Here is a 19,752-nt window from a genome sequence, read left to right on the forward strand (position 1 = left end):
GAGTGAGGATGAGAGGTGAGGATGAGAGGTGAGGATGAGGATGAGAGGTGAAGAGTGAGGATGAGAGGTGAGGATGAGGATGAGAAAGGTGAGCCCGTACGGCTGTACTGGCCCTTTAAATAGGTTTTACATCCGGGACAGCGCTTCATTTCCTCTGACGGTCCGACAGACTCCTGCTGATGAAGACCCACCTCTAACGGGCTTGTTTACGAAGGGTTAACAGGTACAAAACACGCATTACTGTGTCCGTTAAAGTAACAACTTTGTAATAAAGACAGCTAGTCAGCAGTGTTGCATGTTACCAGACAGCTTGAGATGTCAGCTCAAGTGTGGAGTAGGCCAAAGGGAAATATGCGGTCGAATTGTGATTGATTGTTTACATACAACGCTAGCTATTAACTAACGTTAGGCATGGAGAGTCACTTTATACAAGATTACCCGATTGTCTCGCTGCAGCCTAAAGAGTATCGTTAAACCCCAGGTTAACGTGACCTATTTCCCCTTAAAGGAAGGCAATAATTTAACGGTAGCGTTCATGGTGTCGCTGACACGCTGCTCGTCAGTGATGCTAGCAGGTAAACCAGTTAGCATCACGTCACCAATGTGCTTACCATGTGTTTGAGAGGATGAACGCCCAACTGACGAGCTAACGTTAGCTAGCTCATGAAACAGACACGCTCACTCAACCAAAGTGTGGATCTCAGTCTCACCTTATCCACGAGGGCAGCACGCGCCTGTTTCGATGAAGATCATGATGATTGTTATTGACTCAGGTGGTGGTAACTTAATTAATTAGCCATCCTACCTGCCATCTGAAGTACTCGCACTATACAGTATATGTTGTGCTGTTCAGGAGAGATAACACAGTCTGTATTTGTCCTTAAAAGGTGCGCTGCTGCCGCTGGCCCTCAGCTCACTATGGCCCAGAACCAAGTGATCCTGCAGTTCCGCTTCTCCACATTTGGGGACTCCATGCTGCAGAAGATGAACCTCTTACGACACCAGAAACGCTTCTGTGATGTCAGTGTGCGCATCAACCAGCTGGAGGTCCCTGGTCACAAGGTAGTGTTTGCGGCTGGCTCCTCTTTCTTGAGGGACCAGTTCATCCTTCAGCAGGACTCCAGGGAGGTCCAGATCTCCATGATCCAGGGGGCGGAGGTGGGCCGGCAGCTGCTGCTGTCCTGCTACACGGGTCAGCTGGAGTTTCCTGAGCTGGAGCTCGTGAATTACCTGACAGTGGCCAGCTTCCTCCAAATGGGCCACATTGTGGAGCAGTGCACTCAAGCTCTCAGCAAGTTCATCAAACCCCAGTCTGCACGCAAGCTGGAGGTGGATGTGGGTATGAAGAGGGAGAAGAAAGAGGGTTTAACCTCCCAGGCCCAGAGAGAGCAAGAGCGCTCTCAGGTTCGAACTTCTCATCAGGATGAGGAGGAGGTGATGCAGGCTGGGGACGACAACAATGGCGACGACGGCAGCGACGTGGACGACGGCAGTCAAGACGACGATGACGTGATCGTACAGCCTACGTCCCCTCTTCAGACCTTAGGCAAACGTCCAAAGCAGGGTGTGGTGGAGAGTGACATCACTATAGTAAAAGTGGAGTCTGTGTCTGATGTAGCAGAGAGCTCCATCACTGGTAACCTCCTCACCAGTCCTGCTCCCCCTACACTCCACTCTCCTGAGCCCCAGCACTCTCTCATCAACTCCACTGTGGACAGTCGTGGCTGTGAGATGGTGGTTCCGCCCGGCGTAGCCGGTCCCCCTCATGCAGAGAAGCACAGTGTGCATCAGAGGAACTACGACAAGCCCCTCCAGTGGTACCACCAGTGCCCCAAGTGCGCCCGGGTCTTTCGCCAGCTGGAAAACTACGCCAACCACCTCAAGATGCACAAGCTGTTCATGTGCCTGCTGTGCGGCAAGACCTTCACGCAGAAGGGCAACCTGCACCGGCATATGCGTGTCCATGCCGGCATCAAGCCCTTCCAGTGTAAGATCTGTGGCAAGACCTTCACCCAAAAGTGTTCTTTGCTGGATCACCTAAACCTGCACAGTGGGGATAAGCCGCACCGCTGCAACTACTGCGACATGGTTTTCGCTCACAAGCCAGTTCTCCGCAAGCACCTCAAACAGATCCACGGGAAGAACAGCTTCGACAACGCAAACGAGGGCAACCTGCACGACGGGGGGCTCGACTTTGATTTTGGACAAATGAAATCTGTGGACCTTTTTTAGCAGCTATGTTAGGCGGCTGTGGCTAAGTGGAGAGCAGGGCCGTCCTTCAATCAGAGGATCGGCGGTTCGATCCCCCAGCTCCGGGTCACATGTTGATGTGTCCTTGAGCAAGACACTTAACCCCAAAATTGCTCCCGTAGCTGTGCCTACGGTGTGATAGAATCTGAATTGTAAGTCGTGTTGGATAAAAGCGTCTGCTAAATGACTGTAATGTAATGTAATGTATGTTGAATGGCATCAGTTTAAATGGCCGTGACGCAGACTTTCCTTCAGATGGAACATTGTTATCGTACATTTAGCAGTTCAAGCAGCGGACACAGTTTATACTAAGCAGAGAGCCGGTTATTTGCATTGTCAAAGAGCGGCAGATGAGCGTACATGATGGCTGGTTTCCAATAATGTCAGCCTCATCCGGATGGGTTTAACTGGAGAATGTAAACAGAAGACGTTTTCCTGGTCTACGTTTCACTTTATTTTATTTTCTAGATTTTATGTAGATTCCTTCATATCGTACTTGAACATTCAGCACTGAAACACGAAACATATTGACTGGACTTCATGAGATTTATTGCTGAATTAACATGTCTTTGCGTCTATGTTGTCCAATGAAAAATATCCACGTGTGTATATACAGTCTACTGTAGCCTTTCTTTCTTACCTGTGTTATCATGGACTTCATAACTAAAGGAAACTTGAAAGAGGGCGGGTTGAAAAACTATTTTATTGAAGGCAAGCTACACCCGTGACGAACAGGATGCCAAAGTGTCTATATGAGCTGAAATGGTTCTTTTATACAGACTTTATATCTAAGGTACTATTGGACCAAAGTGACATTGTATCTGTCCTGTGTTCATGGAAGTCAATGTGTGTTAAGAAATTAAAACTGATTCTTCGAAACCTGAAGCTTTGTTTCCAACCTGTCTGATCATCCGACCGCTTGTGTGTCTCGATCAATCAGGAGGCTCATCAGTGACGTCACCATGTTCCCGGATCTTATCTATTAATGGGCTCTATGTTGTTGTGACTGATAGAAGTGAAGGAGAAAACTACAACAATAAGAGTACAAGTTGTCAGGAAACATAGCGAATTTTAGATGTATTTTTCCTCCAGTGTTGACAGGAAACTGCTGCTGAGGTTTGTCCACAGCTGTGCTGCCTCTGACGCCCAGCAGGGGGCAGCAGTCCACCTGCTCAGGATCTGTCCTGCTCCTCCTGTGTTGAGTTGGATCTGAAGGAGACTCTCAGGCTGACTGCTGAGGACTGCAGGGCCGTCTCCACCATCCTGAGACGCAGCAGCCAGAAAGCAGAGCTCATCCTGCAGGACTGTGAGGTGGAGGAGTAAGTCCAGAGACAGGATGAGTGGTTTGTTTGCAGTCAAAATGTCCTGAGGTCTTTGACGGAGCTCACGATGCACACAACACTGTATACACTTTGAATCTTATGTGAGTGGACGGTCAGTTATTATGCAGTGTCAGAAAACTTCCATAAATGATGAAGAAATACAAGTGAACATAACGTGAACAGCCTCCACATATAAAGTCACAAATGCTCCTCTGTGTTCCAGTCCGAGTCACAACAACATCACTGATGCTTCCACTGACAACTTAAAGAATTGAAAAGAGGCTGGATATTGTCTTTCCTTGGGCTACTTGTGCGTAAAGTGACTACTGTTGAAAAAGAGGGAAATATGCAGATTTACTGTCTTAACGACTGATAAATCCTGATTGTGTATGAATGATCAAAGCTGACATGATGATAGAAGATGATTCATTGTGCAGCCCTACATATAAACTACAATAACGGTCCTTCTCTGGTGGCTGGAGGTCACTGAGAGCTCTGCTGCCTTCCCCTCAGCTGTTTAGTCAGATGAAGCATTACTGAGATCAACTGGAGCCACTGTGTTCACTCTGAACCTCCGCCATCTTCTTTCTCCAGACAGTGACTACGTTGCTCTGACAGCACTGAGTTGTCTTCTCTTGGTCTTCCTCTCTTTCTCCCATTCCCTCTGTTTCTGACCTTATTCAATCATTTCTCTGCAGTTGGCTCTTTCTAGTTTCCCTTTGTCTCTTTTTGTCTCTTTGGGTTTCTTCTGTATGATAATATTAATCCTCTTGTTCTCTGATTCTTCGGATTATTGCTCTGTTCTCTTACGTGCTACACGTGTTTCTATGACTTCAAGAAAATGTGTTACGGTGTTATCAATAAAAATGATCATTGAAATAGAAAAGTCAATCGGTTTCTGTGTTTGCAAACACATCAAACTGCAGCACAGCTTTGTATTGATAGAAGTCACTCATTCATGTTTTTGACCACAATATTTGCTGACCAGGTAGAAAACATGCAATTTACTAATCCATATTACTAAAATAAACAATGATTAGTTGTAAAACATTATTTATAAAGAAAACAATCTACACATCTGCTCACATTTGAAGATTTTTTATTTTTTATTTAGCATTTTCACAATTTTTTTGAAATGGGAAGTAACAGGTTAATTAATGCATCAACATTTGCTGTTTGGTCCATTATGCACAGTAACATTTTGATATTTTATTTAAATTAATTATTTACAAATCTGAATGATTTTGTAAATAAAGAAAGATATTTACTGAAAAATAATGTGATAATTGAAAGATGAATGATTCTAAAATGTAAAAAATAAAAAAGGTAAGCTGATCAAATTAAAGAGTATTTGAAATAAGGTTGTTAAGGTTGTTGCTCATCCTTAAGATTAAAAACAAATCTGTAGATAAATGTGAAAATAAAATGATCACATGAAATCTACTGGTCCCAGTTCTTTCAGCATATTTACATAAAAAACACATGTTTATTCAAATCTTATGTTTCTTTAACTACATTTTCTTCATGTACTATCAAATTAAAGAACTAACTGGAATTGTCTGTTATTAACAAAGAAACACCTCCATTATAAAAATCCTGATAATTCACTGAGACCTCACCACCCTCCCTGAACATCACGGAGAAATATCAGTTTGGCAGATTTTGATATCAGCATCACCAGCTTCTTCAATATTGAAGAATGGGAAGAGTTTCTCAGTGAAAGTGTCTCTGTGAGTGTAGATGTGAGTCATGTCTTCAGGGTCGTAGAAGGACACGTCCCCCCTGTCATAGTCCAGCTGGACTCTGATCCTCTGGAGACTCTTCTTCATTCTGACAGTCTGACCAGATCCATTCGTGTAATTTCCACTACGATGACGTAAACACCAGACTCCATATTTTGGTGAAACATGTAACTCTCCCTTCCTGTCAACTGACTCTTTAATCAAACCTAAAGTCCACTCAGGATGGTCTCCCACCTCCACCTCCCAGCTGTGTTTCCCTGAGCTGAAGCCCTCAGAGCCCAGAACAATGACACACTCTGTGTTTCTCTCTGGATTGTCAGGAAGCTTCTGGAATGTGTCTCCACGTCTCACACTGATCAGATCATCAGACAGATAGAGCCAGTGGTTTGCAGTGTTTGGGTCCAGAATGACAGGACTGAAGTGGACCTTGTCCTTCATCTTCTCCCAGACTCGGAAGGACAGGTTGCCCAGGTGTTTGGCCACATCTATCAGCGCTCCTGAGACCAGCTGTGGATCTGACAGTGAGCTCTGGACTCTGGCTCTGGCTCTGGTCTGAGTGGGTTTATAACTGCTGAGGAATGACACGTTGTGTTTCTGCAGGTCTTCTTCAACAGCAGAGATGCTGTCTGACAGAGAGGAGATCTGCTCCTGAATCATCTTCATCTCTCTGCTGATAGTCTTCCCCTTCTGCTCCTCTTCCTCCCTCAGAGCTGCCAGTCTGGACTCCTCTTCCTCTTTCAGGAACTGGTGGAGCTTGTTGAACTCTGCTCTGATCTGCCTCTCTGTGGACAACAGCTGCTTCTTGGAGAGTTCAATCATTTCATTGTATGTTTCCTCCACTTGCTTGTGTTTGTCCCTCTTGTCCTGCAGAGACTCTAAGTCAGATCTCAGCTGGTCCTTCAGGTCACTGACTGCTTGTTCTATAGGAACCACCTTGTGACTCTGGTGGAGAGAAAACTCACAGACAGGACACACAGCTTTCTGCTCGTCCTCACAGAACAGTTTAGCCTCTTCTCCGTGTTTACTACACACCACCTCCACCTTCTTCTCTCCTTTTTCTGTCTCAGATGATCCAGTTTTCTGTCTCTCAGCAAACGAGTCAGCCAGTCCCTTCAGTGCAAAATTCTCCCGAGGGCTGTCATTTGAGGATCTTCTTTTACAAATGGGACAGTTTTTGTTTTCAACTTGTTTCCAGAATAGTTGCAGGCAGCTTGAACAGAAGCTGTGGTTGCAGCTCAGAGACACAGGATCTCTGAACGTCTCTGAACAAACAGGGCAGTTCAGGAAACCTTCAAAAAGAGCGGTTTTCTCAGCCATTTGCTCTGATATGTGAATATCTTTAAACAGCAAGACTCACCGAATCTGTGTCTCTTTAAATTACAGATTACAATCCTTCTGATTTAATGTTTATAGTAGAGATACTCCACCCTGTAATGGCGTCTCTCAGCTCCATTCAGCAACGTAGAAACCAGCTTTAAGTTTCACTTTCTATCCTGATATTTCATTTCATTACCAGCAGATGGTGATGTTTTGTTGATTATCAGATTTTACAGCAACTTTCCACAACAAGTGCCTGAGAATTGTTACTTGTGAAAAAATATTTATTTTAAAGTGTAAAACAAAATCAACATAATAAAATGCATTGACATTGCAACATTTTCTGACTAGAGAAATATTTTAAAACACATTTCATGATTCAGTTTAACTTGTTTTAGGAAATAATCACCACGTCAAATCATGTGTTATACAACCAAAGTGTTAAATTAATTGACAAAGTATTCTTCCAAGACAGTGAGAAATACTGTAAAGTCTTTTATTTCTGCAAAACATTTCCTCTTAAAATACACAAGCACATGAAATAACAGGAAATATTTACATATGCATATGAAAAATAAAACTTAAATAATCGGATAGAAATGTCTAACGTTTTAGTATTTAGTTCACTGGATTACCCAAAACTAAAGTTTGAATGTACTATATCACATTGAAGCAAAAGATCTGTAAATAAATACAATATTGTGATAAAGAAGGAAGATTTTCAACATTGACCACAATGATCTGATACAACCACACAACCTGTTCTAAAGAGAGAGCTCAGTGTAAACAGAGAGGACATGTTGTAGTTTCAGACTATGTACAGAACAACACTAATTATTTCATTTCAAATAAAATGTATTTAATGTAGATAAATAGATTTGCAATAAATATAATATAGAAATGTAAACAAACAGTAAATGTTTTGATACAGCACTTATTTAAAACTGTTTACAAAGTCCTACATATGAAACAAGAATTTTGGCTGTAAGTTAACTAACAATTACTTTCATTATTGATTATTTTCTTCTTATAAAATATCATAAAATAATGATATTCAGTTTCTCAGAGTGAAAGGTGACGTCTTCAAATATCTTGTTTTGTTTCACCAACAGTCCAAAAATCCCAAATATTCAGTGAACATTGATATAAAACAGAGAAAAGCATTAAATCCTCTCACAGAAGGAGGAACAACTGGTGTTCTCGACCTTTCTCCTTCATTCATCTTATATCACAAACTGTAAATGTAAATGTGAGGTGAGTTTAACAACGGTTCATTGTGTTTGCTGCAGTAGGTCCTCCGAGTATCTTGAGACCGGCGAAGAGATTACTAAAGAGGAGTAACACAGCAGTGCACCTTTGCATGTTAAACTGACCGATTCACCTTTCGCAAAATGAAATAATATAATTGCACGTGTCAGGTAATTATTTTTTTATTTGACCCCAGCCTTATTACATGTTATCTACTGAATAAATGGTAATACACAACAGAGTGACTCCTTTCGCTTCACATGTGTTACTGTGTTGAATACTGACAATGAACAAAGTATCACGTGTACTGTAGAAAGTGCATGCATTAGTTAACTATAGAGTTATAGGTGGTTTCAACAATCTGTGAGTTTGGCATGTTTATATATGTCTTATATAAAAAACACCTCTCACTCACCCTTTTTAAGTACGGGCAGAAGATGTGGAAAGTGCTTTTGTCCAGCCTTTACTGTATGTGTTTTGTTTAAACCGACTATATGTCCACTACATGTAAAACGTGCTGATGCCAAAAAATGTATTTGAATACAATGATTTGAATAAGCTACGTTCTCTCATCATTATTGCTCAGTAGTCCGTCACTGGTGTGTGGTGCAGCAGCGATGAGCAAGACTGCAGGTGGCTTCCAGAGCTGTCTGCATTACATGTTTGATTATGAAACACCAAAAACACTGGTTATTCCAAACCTATGGGTAGGATTTGTCTTCAGGTTCATCCAGTTTCTGGTGGTGCTGTATGTGGTGGGGTAAGTAACAAATGATGCGGGGGGGCATGTGGACATAAAGCTAATCTAGTCTTGAAGTGCTGTTGTAGTGAGCTGCCTGGTGTTGCTCTACGTCCGCAGGTATGTGTGTGTGGTGCAGAAGGCCTACCAGGAGACAGACTCTGTCGTCAGTAGCGTCACCACCAAAGTGAAAGGTTTTGCCTTCACCAACACATCTGACATGGACCCCCGGTTTTGGGACGTGGCGGATTATGTTATCCCGTCTCAGGTATTTAACCAGACATTTCATCTCACACGCGCTCAATTCCAACTCATCCTCCATGTATATCGTCTGGGAAATGTGCTAAACTGATCCACACAGTTTGACTGGGAGTAAAACTATTTAACTGCCTTGTGACGTTTGTGCTTCACTTCTGTCTAACAGGGCGATAATTCATTCTTTGTTTTAACCAATATGGTTATTACACCCCATCAAACTCAGTCACGTTGTCCTGAGGTGAGTCATCAACACGAGTGGATCTTTTAGGGATGCAACTAATGATTACTTTCATTATTGATTAATATGTCAAACAAATCGATTGATAATTTAGCCTAATGTGCCAGAACAAGTTTCCATCACAAGTTTCCATATGCAAAACCAAAACACATTTTAGTTGGATTAGTTTAGATTATGTAATCCTCACTTTTGGAAAGGTGGAACCAGCAAATGTTTGGCTAGCGGCGTGGCTCTGGAGATGGCAATATCTTAACAATAATTGGATGGATTGCTGTACAAATTCATGGTGCCTAGACTATAAATCCTGATGACTTTGGTAACCAGATATTTATCACATTGGATGGAAAAATGGAAAAATTTAATAAACAGGCAATGGTAAAGCATTAATGATGGTATGTTTTATAAAAGCCCAAAAAGCTAAGGTCAGGGCTATGATGGGCACAATGCACATTATTTAGATTCATTGTTGTTGTTCAACTCACATAAACTCCAACCTGCTTAATAACTTTACCACATAGACATCCTGATGCAGATGTGCACCTTATCTCATACTAACAGGATTAAATCAGATAAGATAAAATAGAACTTTATCAATCCCGAAGGAAATTCTTGTGCCACTTTCATAAAGATTATAACAGAAGAAGAGCAAAAAACATTAGAATAAAAATATAAACAAAAACAAACAATAGAATAACAATTATTAAGTGTAAAAGAAATAATACTGACACCATTGTAAAATAGAACACAATAGCAATAAGGATTGCTAAATAACTAAAATAGGAAAAATATATATATAATATTGAGCATGATAATGAGAGAAATATTGTCAATGATATTGAAAAAGTAGTAGAAAGTTATTTCTCACATAGATTAATGAAAAATAATATTGCATATGATGTGGTTATTATTGTTGTAGGTGTAAGATTTTTTAGCTGTCCTTCCTGCAGAAGAAGGGGGAGGAGTTAAACAGTTTGATGGCCACAGGTAGAAAGACTTCCTGTGGCGTTCCGTGGTGCATCATCAGGCGACAGGTTAACAGTGGTGATTTCTCCTCCAGCTTCCAAACCCATCTTCTACTTGTGTGGATGACTGTAACTGTATCGAGGGATACAGTGATCCCCGAGGCAATGGTAGGCCCATTAATAAGTGTTAATACATCAGCTATTAATTATGTGATACCACACAGCAAAAAACACCTGACATTGATTTCCCACTCAGGTATACGGACAGGGCTGTGTGAGAACTATTCCACGACTGTCCAGACCTGTGAAGTGCTCTCATGGTGCCCTCTTGAAATAGACACTACGCTGCCCGAGTAAGAATATATTCAATGTTATAGTATTCATAAGTAAGAATTATAATGTAGATATGGCTTGACATGTTGTGTCCCACAGACATGCACTGCTGGCTGCAGCAGAGAACTTCACTGTGTTGATCAAAAACAGCATAACATACCCGAAGTTCAACTTCCACAAGTCAGTGTTTCTGAGTGTAACAGAAAGGCTCTTATCAATGTAGAATATGCAAATGTTCTGTTTTATTGTGTGCCATTATATCAAATATATGTCTTTCTTCCTGCCTCAGAAGAAACATACTGTCACATGTTAACTCCTCATACCTGAAGAGGTGTGAATTCAATCGTGCAATAGACCCTGACTGCCCCATATTCCGCCTCAAACACATTGTTTCAGAGGCTGGAGAGGAATTTGAAGACATGGCTGTAAAGGTACATGCACACAATTTAATATGATTCCCCTCCACACTTTCTTATCTCTTTTCTCCCTTAGATTTCAGTTATATAACTGATTAAAGTGTCAAAGTTATATTTGTTGTTTATAAAGGGTGGTATCGTCGGTATTATTATTGACTGGAGCTGTGACCTGGACTTGTGGGCAAGGAAATGTTACCCCAAGTACAGCTTCCGCCGGCTGGACAGCAAACATCCTGTCAACAATGTGGCTCCTGGATACAACTTCAGGTGAAACCATTTTTTAACAAACGCTTGTGATTTTTCATCAGAAAAAAATGGATTGAAAAAAACAAACACTGGTTTTAGGTTTGCAAAATACTACAAGACCCAAGATGGAGAGGAAACAAGAACCTTAATCAAAGCATACGGGATCCGGTTTGACGTCGTTGTATTTGGAACTGTGAGGCCAGATTACATCTTTAAATTGCAATGACTTAATGTCTGTTCTCTCTGCTTTAACAACACCTGGGATGTTCTTTTATCTCACAGGCAGGGAAATTTGGAATTGTACCAACCATAGTGAACTTGGGTGCAGCTTTGTCATTCCTCAGTTTGGTGAGTAGACAGTTTCAGTCCTGCACTTTACGTGATGCGTTAAATGAAATGCACTTTTCTAGAAAAAAAGAAAAAAAAGAAGCAATAATACACAGGATTTGTTTGTTTTCCTGCAGGTTCCCATGGTTGCTGACTGGTTTATGTTGACATGCGTGAGAAAAAGAGATCTTTATAGCAGACATAAAGTCACATATCTAAATGAGGACGCTGTCACTGAATCAGTAAGTGACCGATCCTTTAGTTTCACATTTTACATTCCTCACTGCTTACAATAATTTTGGCGAGTTGTACAATCAATCTTTTTATTTATCTTTTTACAACACAGGTGTCGATGGGAACCAGCTACGGAACCCAGTAGCTCGCTCACCTGAACATTTTCCGAGGGTCCAATAACAGAGGATGCTGTATGCTGTACAGACTGTAAAGCCCTCTGAGGCTAATTTGTGATTGTTAAACTTATAATGAAAAAACAGATACCTTCATAATTATTTGAATTCTTCAATAAAACTGATTAAATGTCTAAATCTAAAGAAAAGGTATATATATATATATTTATTTTTTTAATTAATCATTTTAAAGATGAGTCCCCCGCACCGCACGGTGGCAGCATCACTGTAAGTGACAACATGACCACAGAGAAGAAGCTTCTCAGTATGCTAGCAAACAACAGAGAAGTCAAGCAGAGCAGCATTTTAGAAAGAGGCACCGACCTAAAAAACTTGCTAAAAAAATACAAATTGTCCCCTTGTACCCTTTATTTGTTTAGTTAACTAATAAGTGTATGTGCTGCAGTGGCGCGTGTCGCGGAGCTAGCCTCGCTATTTATGCAGCTAACCGGCCAACTGACCAGTTCCTACTGTTAGCCTGACAGCTAACGTTTAAACTGGCAGTTGGGCAGCCCGGTTTCTGCTCGTTAGCATCCATGAAGAAACCCAACCCTGGATAAATATGCTGTGAGCAAGACTGACCGGCTCGTCTCGAGTTAGCTAGTAAGAAAGAATACAACAGAATGACAGGTGAGTGACACCATATCAACCACTTCATACACACGGACCGAGCTAGCCTAACGTTGCTTTTCTGACAGTTTTGTTTAATCACGAACTAATGATTAACACCGCGGGGTTTTCTCAGAGGATGCCGTCTTGCTGGATGTCCCTGTCATTCGGCAGCTCTACCACTGGGACTGTGGGTTAGCCTGCTCCAGGATGGTCCTCAAGTAAGTGCACAACAAAGTCGTTAACTTCTAAAAAAAATCCAAAAAACATAATGTGAATCATGTTTGCATAATGTTATGAAGTCTGCCAAAAGGTGTTCTGCATACACATTATAGTCAAAGTGAAATGTTTAACACCATTGCACTACAGTTGACCCACAGTCTCTTAACTGTCCGATCTTGCAGGTACCTCCATCCAGTCAGCGATGAGGAGTTTCAGAGAGCATGCTGGGAGCTCAAGCTGACGGAGAGTGTGTGGACTATTGACCTGGCCTACCTCATGTGCCATCTAGGAATCAAACACTGCTTTTGCACCCAGACTCTGGGTGTTGATAAGAGCTTTAGGAATCAGGTACTTTGCCCCTATCTAAGCTGTCAGTACTGTCCAAACCAGATTTCTAGTTTTCTGTGTATGTTGACGGGGTCTCTGTTGTCTTTTGGTGTGGTTTGCAGTCCTTCTATAAGAAACACTTTGATACAGAAGAAGACAGAGTGAATGAGCTTTTCCTTAACGCAGACAGCAAAGGTGTGGTGGTGAACAAATGGTGAGTTTTCTGGGGGGTTTTATTCACGTGTACAAGCCACCAGCTATTGCCTGAGACAAAGCAAACCTAACACCTGAGTCTGACGTGTGTTTGTGGATGTCTCCTCACAGCTCTGTGACGGTTCAGGAAATCCAGTCTCATCTGGAGCAGGGCCACGTTGCCATAGTGTTGGTTAATGCCGTCGTCTTGACATGTGAACTCTGCTCCTCGCCTGTCAAATACTGCTGCTTCCTGCCTGTGGGCCAGAAGTGTTTCTGCAGGAAGCCGGAGTACCAGGGTCACTTTGTCGTAGTATGCGGCTTCAACAGGACCACCGGCTGCGTTTTCTACAACAACCCAGCGTATTCTGACCGTGAGTGATCTCATATGGCCAAAGCAAAAGTGTATTTGAATAAGAAAACATTTATTTACTGCCACTGTAGTAATAAGTTATGTCTTAAGTTTGGAGCTGACCAGTGTGTGTGTGTGTGTGTGTGTGTTCAGGGGTGTGCTGCACCAGCATCGGTAACTTCGAGGAGGCTCGGCGGAGCTACGGGACAGACGAGGACATCCTGCTGGTCTTTAAGGAGAGTTGATTGACAGCGATGATGGGTTTGGATTTCACTCTTCCTCAGCGCATCGTTGTAGTGACCTGATGCTGCAGGTCCACAGTCTCGGACTAGCGGTCCTCCCTGCTATCGCAGATCCCCCCCGGGGCCTTCCTCTCCGGTGCTAAGAAGCCCAACTGCTCACATGACTGCTGCAGATCCACCGCTCTTGTAAAGCCACCACCACCACTCGACCACTGCAGGACTAACAGCTGGGAGTTTCACAAATCTAAGTTCAATTTATTTTTGTATTCTCTTTTTTTTGGGGGGGGATTAGCAGATAGACCAAATGGATTTTTATTGCGTCTTTGTTGAATTTGAATGACTCAAATATGAGCTATTGAAATCTCAAGCTGTGAGCAGAGTGTTTCAGACTTGTGGAACTACAGTGGATGAAATGTGGGAATTGTGACAGAAGAAGACATACCTGGAAATAGTGTGCACATAATTCAGGGCTTAAAACATTTATTATAAACAATTTATTTGTGCTTTTCAGTGTTGAAGTCCTGAAGAGACTCATCAACAGCCTCACCTCCACTTGCCTTTTAAAAAAGATAAATCCTCCAAACTCACCTCATCACGTTTTTATTCTGATTCTATCAACAGGGAATACAGGAAGTAGTTGTGCTTTGAGAGTCTCAGGTAGTTAATGCCCTAAAGTGTGACATCATCCACAGATAGTGCAATGCAATACCCCATAATGTCTGTGGAACTCAATCCGCCTGCAGGAGGACGTGGACATACTGAAACATGTACTCACCAGATTGATTCATTTCAATAGAGAAAGAGCAGCCCAACATGCTGACAGGCGGAGACATTGTTCGGTTGTTCCGACTGTGCGGCAGAACAAGGTGGTGGATCTTTGACTCGTGTCCTAAGTTGAAAGTGGTGAAGACCGTTCCTCGTTGTCACTTAAGTTTTATTTTGTCATTTTGGTATTACGAGTATGTTTTTTGCACTACACTTTCCAAACCAGACATTATGTGTTATTTAAATAAATCATGAAATTGCTGTTCTTGAACCGATAAGTGATTTCTTCCTGGTTGTGCTTTTTCGGTAAGAATAAACGGCATGTTTTAAACCTCAGATGTTATTTTTTATTAAAACAGAGCTGCATTTATTATAAGTTGTGATTAAAGAAGGATTTGAACACGTGCTCCATCTTTGTTTTGCTGGAGTATTTAATGAGAAACCTGCACCTTAAATTATATCTGGTTTAAGTTATATAAAAGGTTAGGTTATACAAAATACAATTTGAAATGCAGCTTTTAAATAAATCCCATCCCAACATCTTTCTACTGGTGCCTCTTAAGAAAGATAAAGGATGTCTCGCACTGAGAAGGAGTTGGTGTGTGATTCATCTTAAAAAGGTCTCGGAGTCGTGCAGATTTGAGCGCAAAGACTCATTTTATTCTTAAAACAAATTGTTCATCTCACAGATTAAAATGTTTAAATTCATAAGCAATATAGCAATCTTCAATTCAATACACTCAGTCACTACTGCCTCACATGGTCTGTTTGCCCTCTTGCTTACAGTGGCTAATGTTAGTGGCTAATGTTAGCGGTTAATGTGTAACCGAGTCAGTTCACTGACTTTGTGACTCTTAGCATTAAGCGGCTGCAGCGGCCGCTGTTCAGCAGCAGTTACATGGTCTCGCTTTACTTATTTCTCTGTTTACAACTATAGATAAGTTTTAAGACAACAGAAAAATCATCGGCCTTGTCAAATCATCAAGGATGAAATGAAGGTAAGTTAGTTATCCAGTTATTTAGAACACTGGTTTCACTTTCCTGTGATAAAGTGATGGAACCAACAGAATGAAACCAATCTGACAGACAGACAAATATGAATAGAAAAGAACTGAACTTTGTTTTACATTTTGAGTCTCACTAGGGACATTTTGGGACATTTTTTTTAGATCATTCTGGCTGTTATAATGCATATGCCTTGAATTTTCCATGGTTGTGAATTTTTTTTAAATTTTAGAAGTTCAACCTCAGGTCCAATAATAAGTCGATAATACACTATATAGCCAAAGTAAAGACACTCAGACCTTTTAAAAAAATGACAAAAATGTCCCCAATGAAACCCATAAAAAAACATTTTTGATCCCATTACAGCATAAAATCATGCATTCGATTACATCAGGCCTTCGATCTAGAGCTACGGCTTCAAAATTTGAGTCTACTACTTTAGCCATTTTCCTCATATTTGCTGGGGCAAATACATGCTATTTTCCTGCACAAAAACATTAAAATGCAGGAAATAATTACATCTTTGTGGTTTTATTTTTTACAACAGCAACATAGTGTTAAACTGAAAATTCAGAAAATGAACGAATATTTGGTAGTTTGCCAACTTCCCTAATCCCCGGGAATCAATAAAGTACACCAGTATGATTCTGATATTTTATTGCAGTTTTAGTCCTCTAAAGTAACATGTGGGAGGTTTTTAATCTGACTGCACAAAAATGCCATTTCTAATCATTGACATATCCCAGACTGTATACAGAAAATTATGTTTGTGTTTTTTAAATAAAATCAACCGTGGCATTATGTAAACAAACTGGCATTAAAAAGGCTCATCTTCTAAAATAAATGGATATTGGTAGTTAGGAAATTAACAAATTTAGATTTGTTATTTTAGCAATATATAATAACTTTATGGCAGTTTTGTTTGACACAGACATTGTGAGCAACTTTTTTTTTTTTTTTTTTTAAAGGCACACGGGCTACCTCTCCTATAGTGGAATATTATCTACTCTTTCACAATGTTGGGTTTGAAGTCATGTCTCACAGTCTTGGTAAGTTCCTCTGCATACTCAGAATACCGCCCAGTCATCTGCAAAGAAAAGCACAGTACACAGGTAGAGTAACAGTACATCAGGAGAATAGATTGTATTTACCACAATGGAGCTCACATTACTTAAGCAAGTACAAGCCTTCAATCACTGCAGGAACAAATACACACACGCATCCTTTTTTAAAGTAGGTCAAAGTGAGACCTACAGGGAGGCATCAAATGCTGTTCCCAGTTATATTTACCTTAAAACTCCATTTGTCGCTGATTTGTCTGTTCAGGTTGAGATCCATTTCTACAACTAGCAGTCCGTCACGGGTCCTGGAGAGACCCGGGCTGCGGCTGCCGTCAGGAGCAGCCACGTAACTGGATCCATAGAAGTGTCCAAAGTCATGGTGAGCTGCAGAAGTCAGAAGATCTGTCTGTCACTGCAACTGAAATAATTCAGTTCATTCATAATAATAAACAGCTATTCACTGTATATATAGATAGATATCTATATCTATATCTAGATAGATAGATAGATAGATAGATAGATAGATAGATAGATATATATATATAGATATAGATATAGATATATAGATATAGATATAGATAACATAAAGACTGCGACATTACAAAACATTTAGGTTGTCCTTAAGAATACACTTATTAATGTAAATGTACATGTTAAGGAAGCTAAATTAAAGTTTCTCAATTCCAGGAAATCAATCTCTTACCTTTTTTTCCATCACCAGATGTGAATTCACTTTTGAAATGTTCCTGTGTGAAATACAAGAATGCACAGAAAGTCACACAAGCTTCCAACAGAGACTGTTCAGCCGCTGAGTGGAGGGCCAAAGCTACCACTGATACTGAGGTCATGTTTCAGGGACGTGGAAGGTTTTGCAACCTACTGCTTTGTAACTTCAGGATAATAAATCACTGAAGAATAAATGCTTTCAGTTTTGTTTTTTTTAAATGCTTGAAAATTATGAATGTTTTCTAACCAAACCAGATGAAAAAAGAACACTTTTTAATCCATAAAACAAAAGCCACAAGTAGGATTGAGTACGTCTAAAACCCGACTACGGCCCTGCTCTTGAGTGTGAAAGCCCTGCGTCTGTGAATACAGACTGACTGCAGTTACAGAGACCGACTCACCGTCCCAACACGGTTGATTGCACAAGTGAAACAGTGGTTAGCTATTGCTGCATTCCTGGCCTCGATAGACCACATGGGCTCACTGTAGGCAAAAGAAAAACACATTATTCTTAATGTATATAAAACGATATACAACGACAACGTTAGTACGGGATATACCAACAGCAATAAGTCTAGTTTTTTTGGGGGAATTAAGGGAATATGTACAACTAATGCCAAATATTGACAATATTAATTACATGTTGTGTATTCCCAATAATACTAACTCTATTTTGCTCCTCACCTGAGAGCTCCAACAGTAGCTGAGGGGTTGAAGATGATCTCCGCTCCATTCATGCTGTACATGAACCAGTTGAGAGGGTGATGGCGGCCATAGCAGATATTCACAGCAATGTTCCCAAACTGTGTCTGGAACACTGTATGGCCAGTGTCGCCCTCCATATAATATGTAGACTGGGTGTAAAAGAAACACAGTGAACAGAGCAGTTTGCCTAATTTCACACAAGGGCAAGTTACGGAAACCCCTCACTGACCTCATTAAAGTCTCCAATCCTGGGAATGTGGTTCTTCCTGCTCTTTCCCAGCACATTTCCAGAGTTGGAGATCACCACCGCTGTGTTCCACAGAGTGCTGTGCAGCCCCTCTCGCTCCAGGATTGGAGAGACGACTACCATGTTGTATTTTTTGGCCAGCTAATGACAGAATCGCAGTGTTTATTAGGCCACTGCAGCGAAGCATATCATGGCACATGTGGCAGACATCTGTAATCTCACCTCTTGGCAGAAGCGCGTGGTGTTTCCTTCTTCGGCAGACTCCGCAAACTCCGTCCATGGTTCTTTCTCGCGGGTGCAGAAAGCAAAGGGCATGGCTGTGGACGGCAAACGACAGGTTAGTCTTTATTTTTTTTTTTTTTACTGGCTTTTATGAAATGTGTAGTTGTGACCCATGAAAGCACTCACTCCAGGTCTCCTGGAAGCAGACAATGTTTACACCGCACATGGCTGCCACTTCAACCATCTCACCAATACGGCTGTGCATGGCATTGATCTGTGGAGGAGACAACCAGAGGGTTTACACCAGTGACTTCTACATCAACGGCTTCAAGAGGAAATACTATCAAATGTACGGCATCCTGTCTGTCTCTGGCCTGTTTAATAACATGTGTCCCGAGTCCTGACCTGGTCCAGGATGGGGGCATCGGTGGGCAGGACGATGCGGTTCTGAATAAGGCCCACGCGGATCCTTCTGGGCGGCCTCAGTTGTTCCTGTGCAGCTTCAAACCTGTAACCCTTCAGCTCAAAGTCCCGCTCAGAGGCAGCGCTCACAGCACATGTCGGGAGGTCCAACTTCCTGCGACAGAGAAGACTCTTCATGACTGTTCACAGGACGGACACTCAAGGAAGAAGATAGGAAGATGATCTAACATTGATATTTTTTCAGGTGTTTCTTGGGCCAAAACATTTGCCCCCTTGGTTTATGTGTATTCTTCTTATAAAGTCAAATCAGTGTCTGTTCAAATGCCACATTGGACAGAATGTGATAGTACTCAAATAGTTAGCATTTTGCTCTGGGATATTATAATTGTATTTTTTCAAAATGTGTTATTAAATTAATCAAGAAATTATTCTGCAGATTAATCGATATTGAAAGTAATAGTTCCTTTCCACATTAGTTTGTATTTTCCTACTTCACTGCTTTATTCTCCCTTGTGTGTAGAATTGGAGATGTGACTCATAAATAGTCTGGAATAATCCTCATAACATCATTATTAAGTGGAGCAAGTACACATGTGTGATGCCTGCATCTACACAGAAACTACACCTTTAAAGTTTCAAACATTTTATTGCGTAATCTTTTCTTTGCACAGTTTAAAGGTTGTGTGTTGAAAGCTGCAGCTCAGACAACAGTGACCAAAGTCCAGTAGAATTATGATTTACCAGAATCAAACTGAATAGAAAAGGCATGTTAAAAGAAAATAATATGGTAACCGTGCCACTTAGGTAAAGTTAGAAAGATATTGACAGATTCGGACTTCGGGTTCAATA

At 41.2% G+C, this 19,752-nt stretch overlaps 5 protein-coding genes across 5 annotated transcripts; 3 read left to right on the forward strand and 2 right to left on the reverse strand.

Moving 5' to 3' along the window:
• The first annotated feature begins 86 nt into the window (after window positions 1-86).
• Window positions 87-2,304, forward strand: zbtb26 (zinc finger and BTB domain containing 26). The gene is made up of 2 exons (XM_031848998.1): window positions 87-223; window positions 888-2,304. The coding sequence occupies exon 2, from the start codon at window positions 919-921 to the stop codon at window positions 2,230-2,232; it is 1,314 nt and encodes a 437-aa protein (XP_031704858.1). The 5' UTR covers window positions 87-223; window positions 888-918; the 3' UTR covers window positions 2,233-2,304.
• A 1,977-nt stretch (window positions 2,305-4,281) lies between these two features.
• On the reverse strand, window positions 4,282-6,773 carry LOC116384387 (nuclear factor 7, brain-like). Its single transcript, XM_031848994.1, has one exon. The coding sequence runs from the start codon at window positions 6,629-6,631 to the stop codon at window positions 5,207-5,209; it is 1,425 nt and encodes a 474-aa protein (XP_031704854.1). The 5' UTR covers window positions 6,632-6,773; the 3' UTR covers window positions 4,282-5,206.
• A 1,723-nt stretch (window positions 6,774-8,496) lies between these two features.
• On the forward strand, window positions 8,497-11,884 carry p2rx4b (purinergic receptor P2X, ligand-gated ion channel, 4b). Its single transcript, XM_031849588.1, has 12 exons — window positions 8,497-8,639; window positions 8,739-8,886; window positions 9,043-9,114; window positions 10,172-10,244; window positions 10,333-10,429; window positions 10,509-10,589; window positions 10,699-10,840; window positions 10,956-11,092; window positions 11,171-11,264; window positions 11,354-11,419; window positions 11,536-11,640; window positions 11,745-11,884. Exons 1-12 carry the CDS (start codon window positions 8,497-8,499, stop codon window positions 11,775-11,777), a joined length of 1,191 nt encoding a protein of 396 aa, XP_031705448.1. The 3' UTR covers window positions 11,778-11,884.
• Window positions 11,885-12,039: 155 nt separating this feature from the next.
• On the forward strand, window positions 12,040-14,845 carry gucd1 (guanylyl cyclase domain containing 1). The gene is made up of 6 exons (XM_031849721.1): window positions 12,040-12,435; window positions 12,551-12,635; window positions 12,819-12,984; window positions 13,086-13,177; window positions 13,288-13,529; window positions 13,661-14,845. The coding sequence occupies exons 1-6, from the start codon at window positions 12,429-12,431 to the stop codon at window positions 13,750-13,752; spliced, it is 684 nt and encodes a 227-aa protein (XP_031705581.1). The 5' UTR covers window positions 12,040-12,428; the 3' UTR covers window positions 13,753-14,845.
• A 1,316-nt stretch (window positions 14,846-16,161) lies between these two features.
• Window positions 16,162-19,676, reverse strand: upb1 (ureidopropionase, beta). The gene is made up of 9 exons (XM_031849720.1): window positions 18,886-19,676; window positions 18,667-18,754; window positions 18,481-18,575; window positions 18,241-18,399; window positions 17,991-18,160; window positions 17,708-17,789; window positions 17,284-17,326; window positions 16,810-16,964; window positions 16,162-16,606 (listed from the first exon to the last, which is right to left on the reverse strand). Exons 1-9 carry the CDS (start codon window positions 19,078-19,080, stop codon window positions 16,523-16,525), a joined length of 1,071 nt encoding a protein of 356 aa, XP_031705580.1. The 5' UTR covers window positions 19,081-19,676; the 3' UTR covers window positions 16,162-16,522.
• Between the last annotated feature and the right edge of the window lie 76 nt (window positions 19,677-19,752).

This window comes from Anarrhichthys ocellatus, unplaced genomic scaffold (genome assembly GCF_004355925.1).
Source record: "Anarrhichthys ocellatus isolate YVR2014 unplaced genomic scaffold, GSC_Weel_1.0 scaffold9, whole genome shotgun sequence".
NCBI lineage: Eukaryota > Metazoa > Chordata > Actinopteri > Perciformes > Anarhichadidae > Anarrhichthys > Anarrhichthys ocellatus.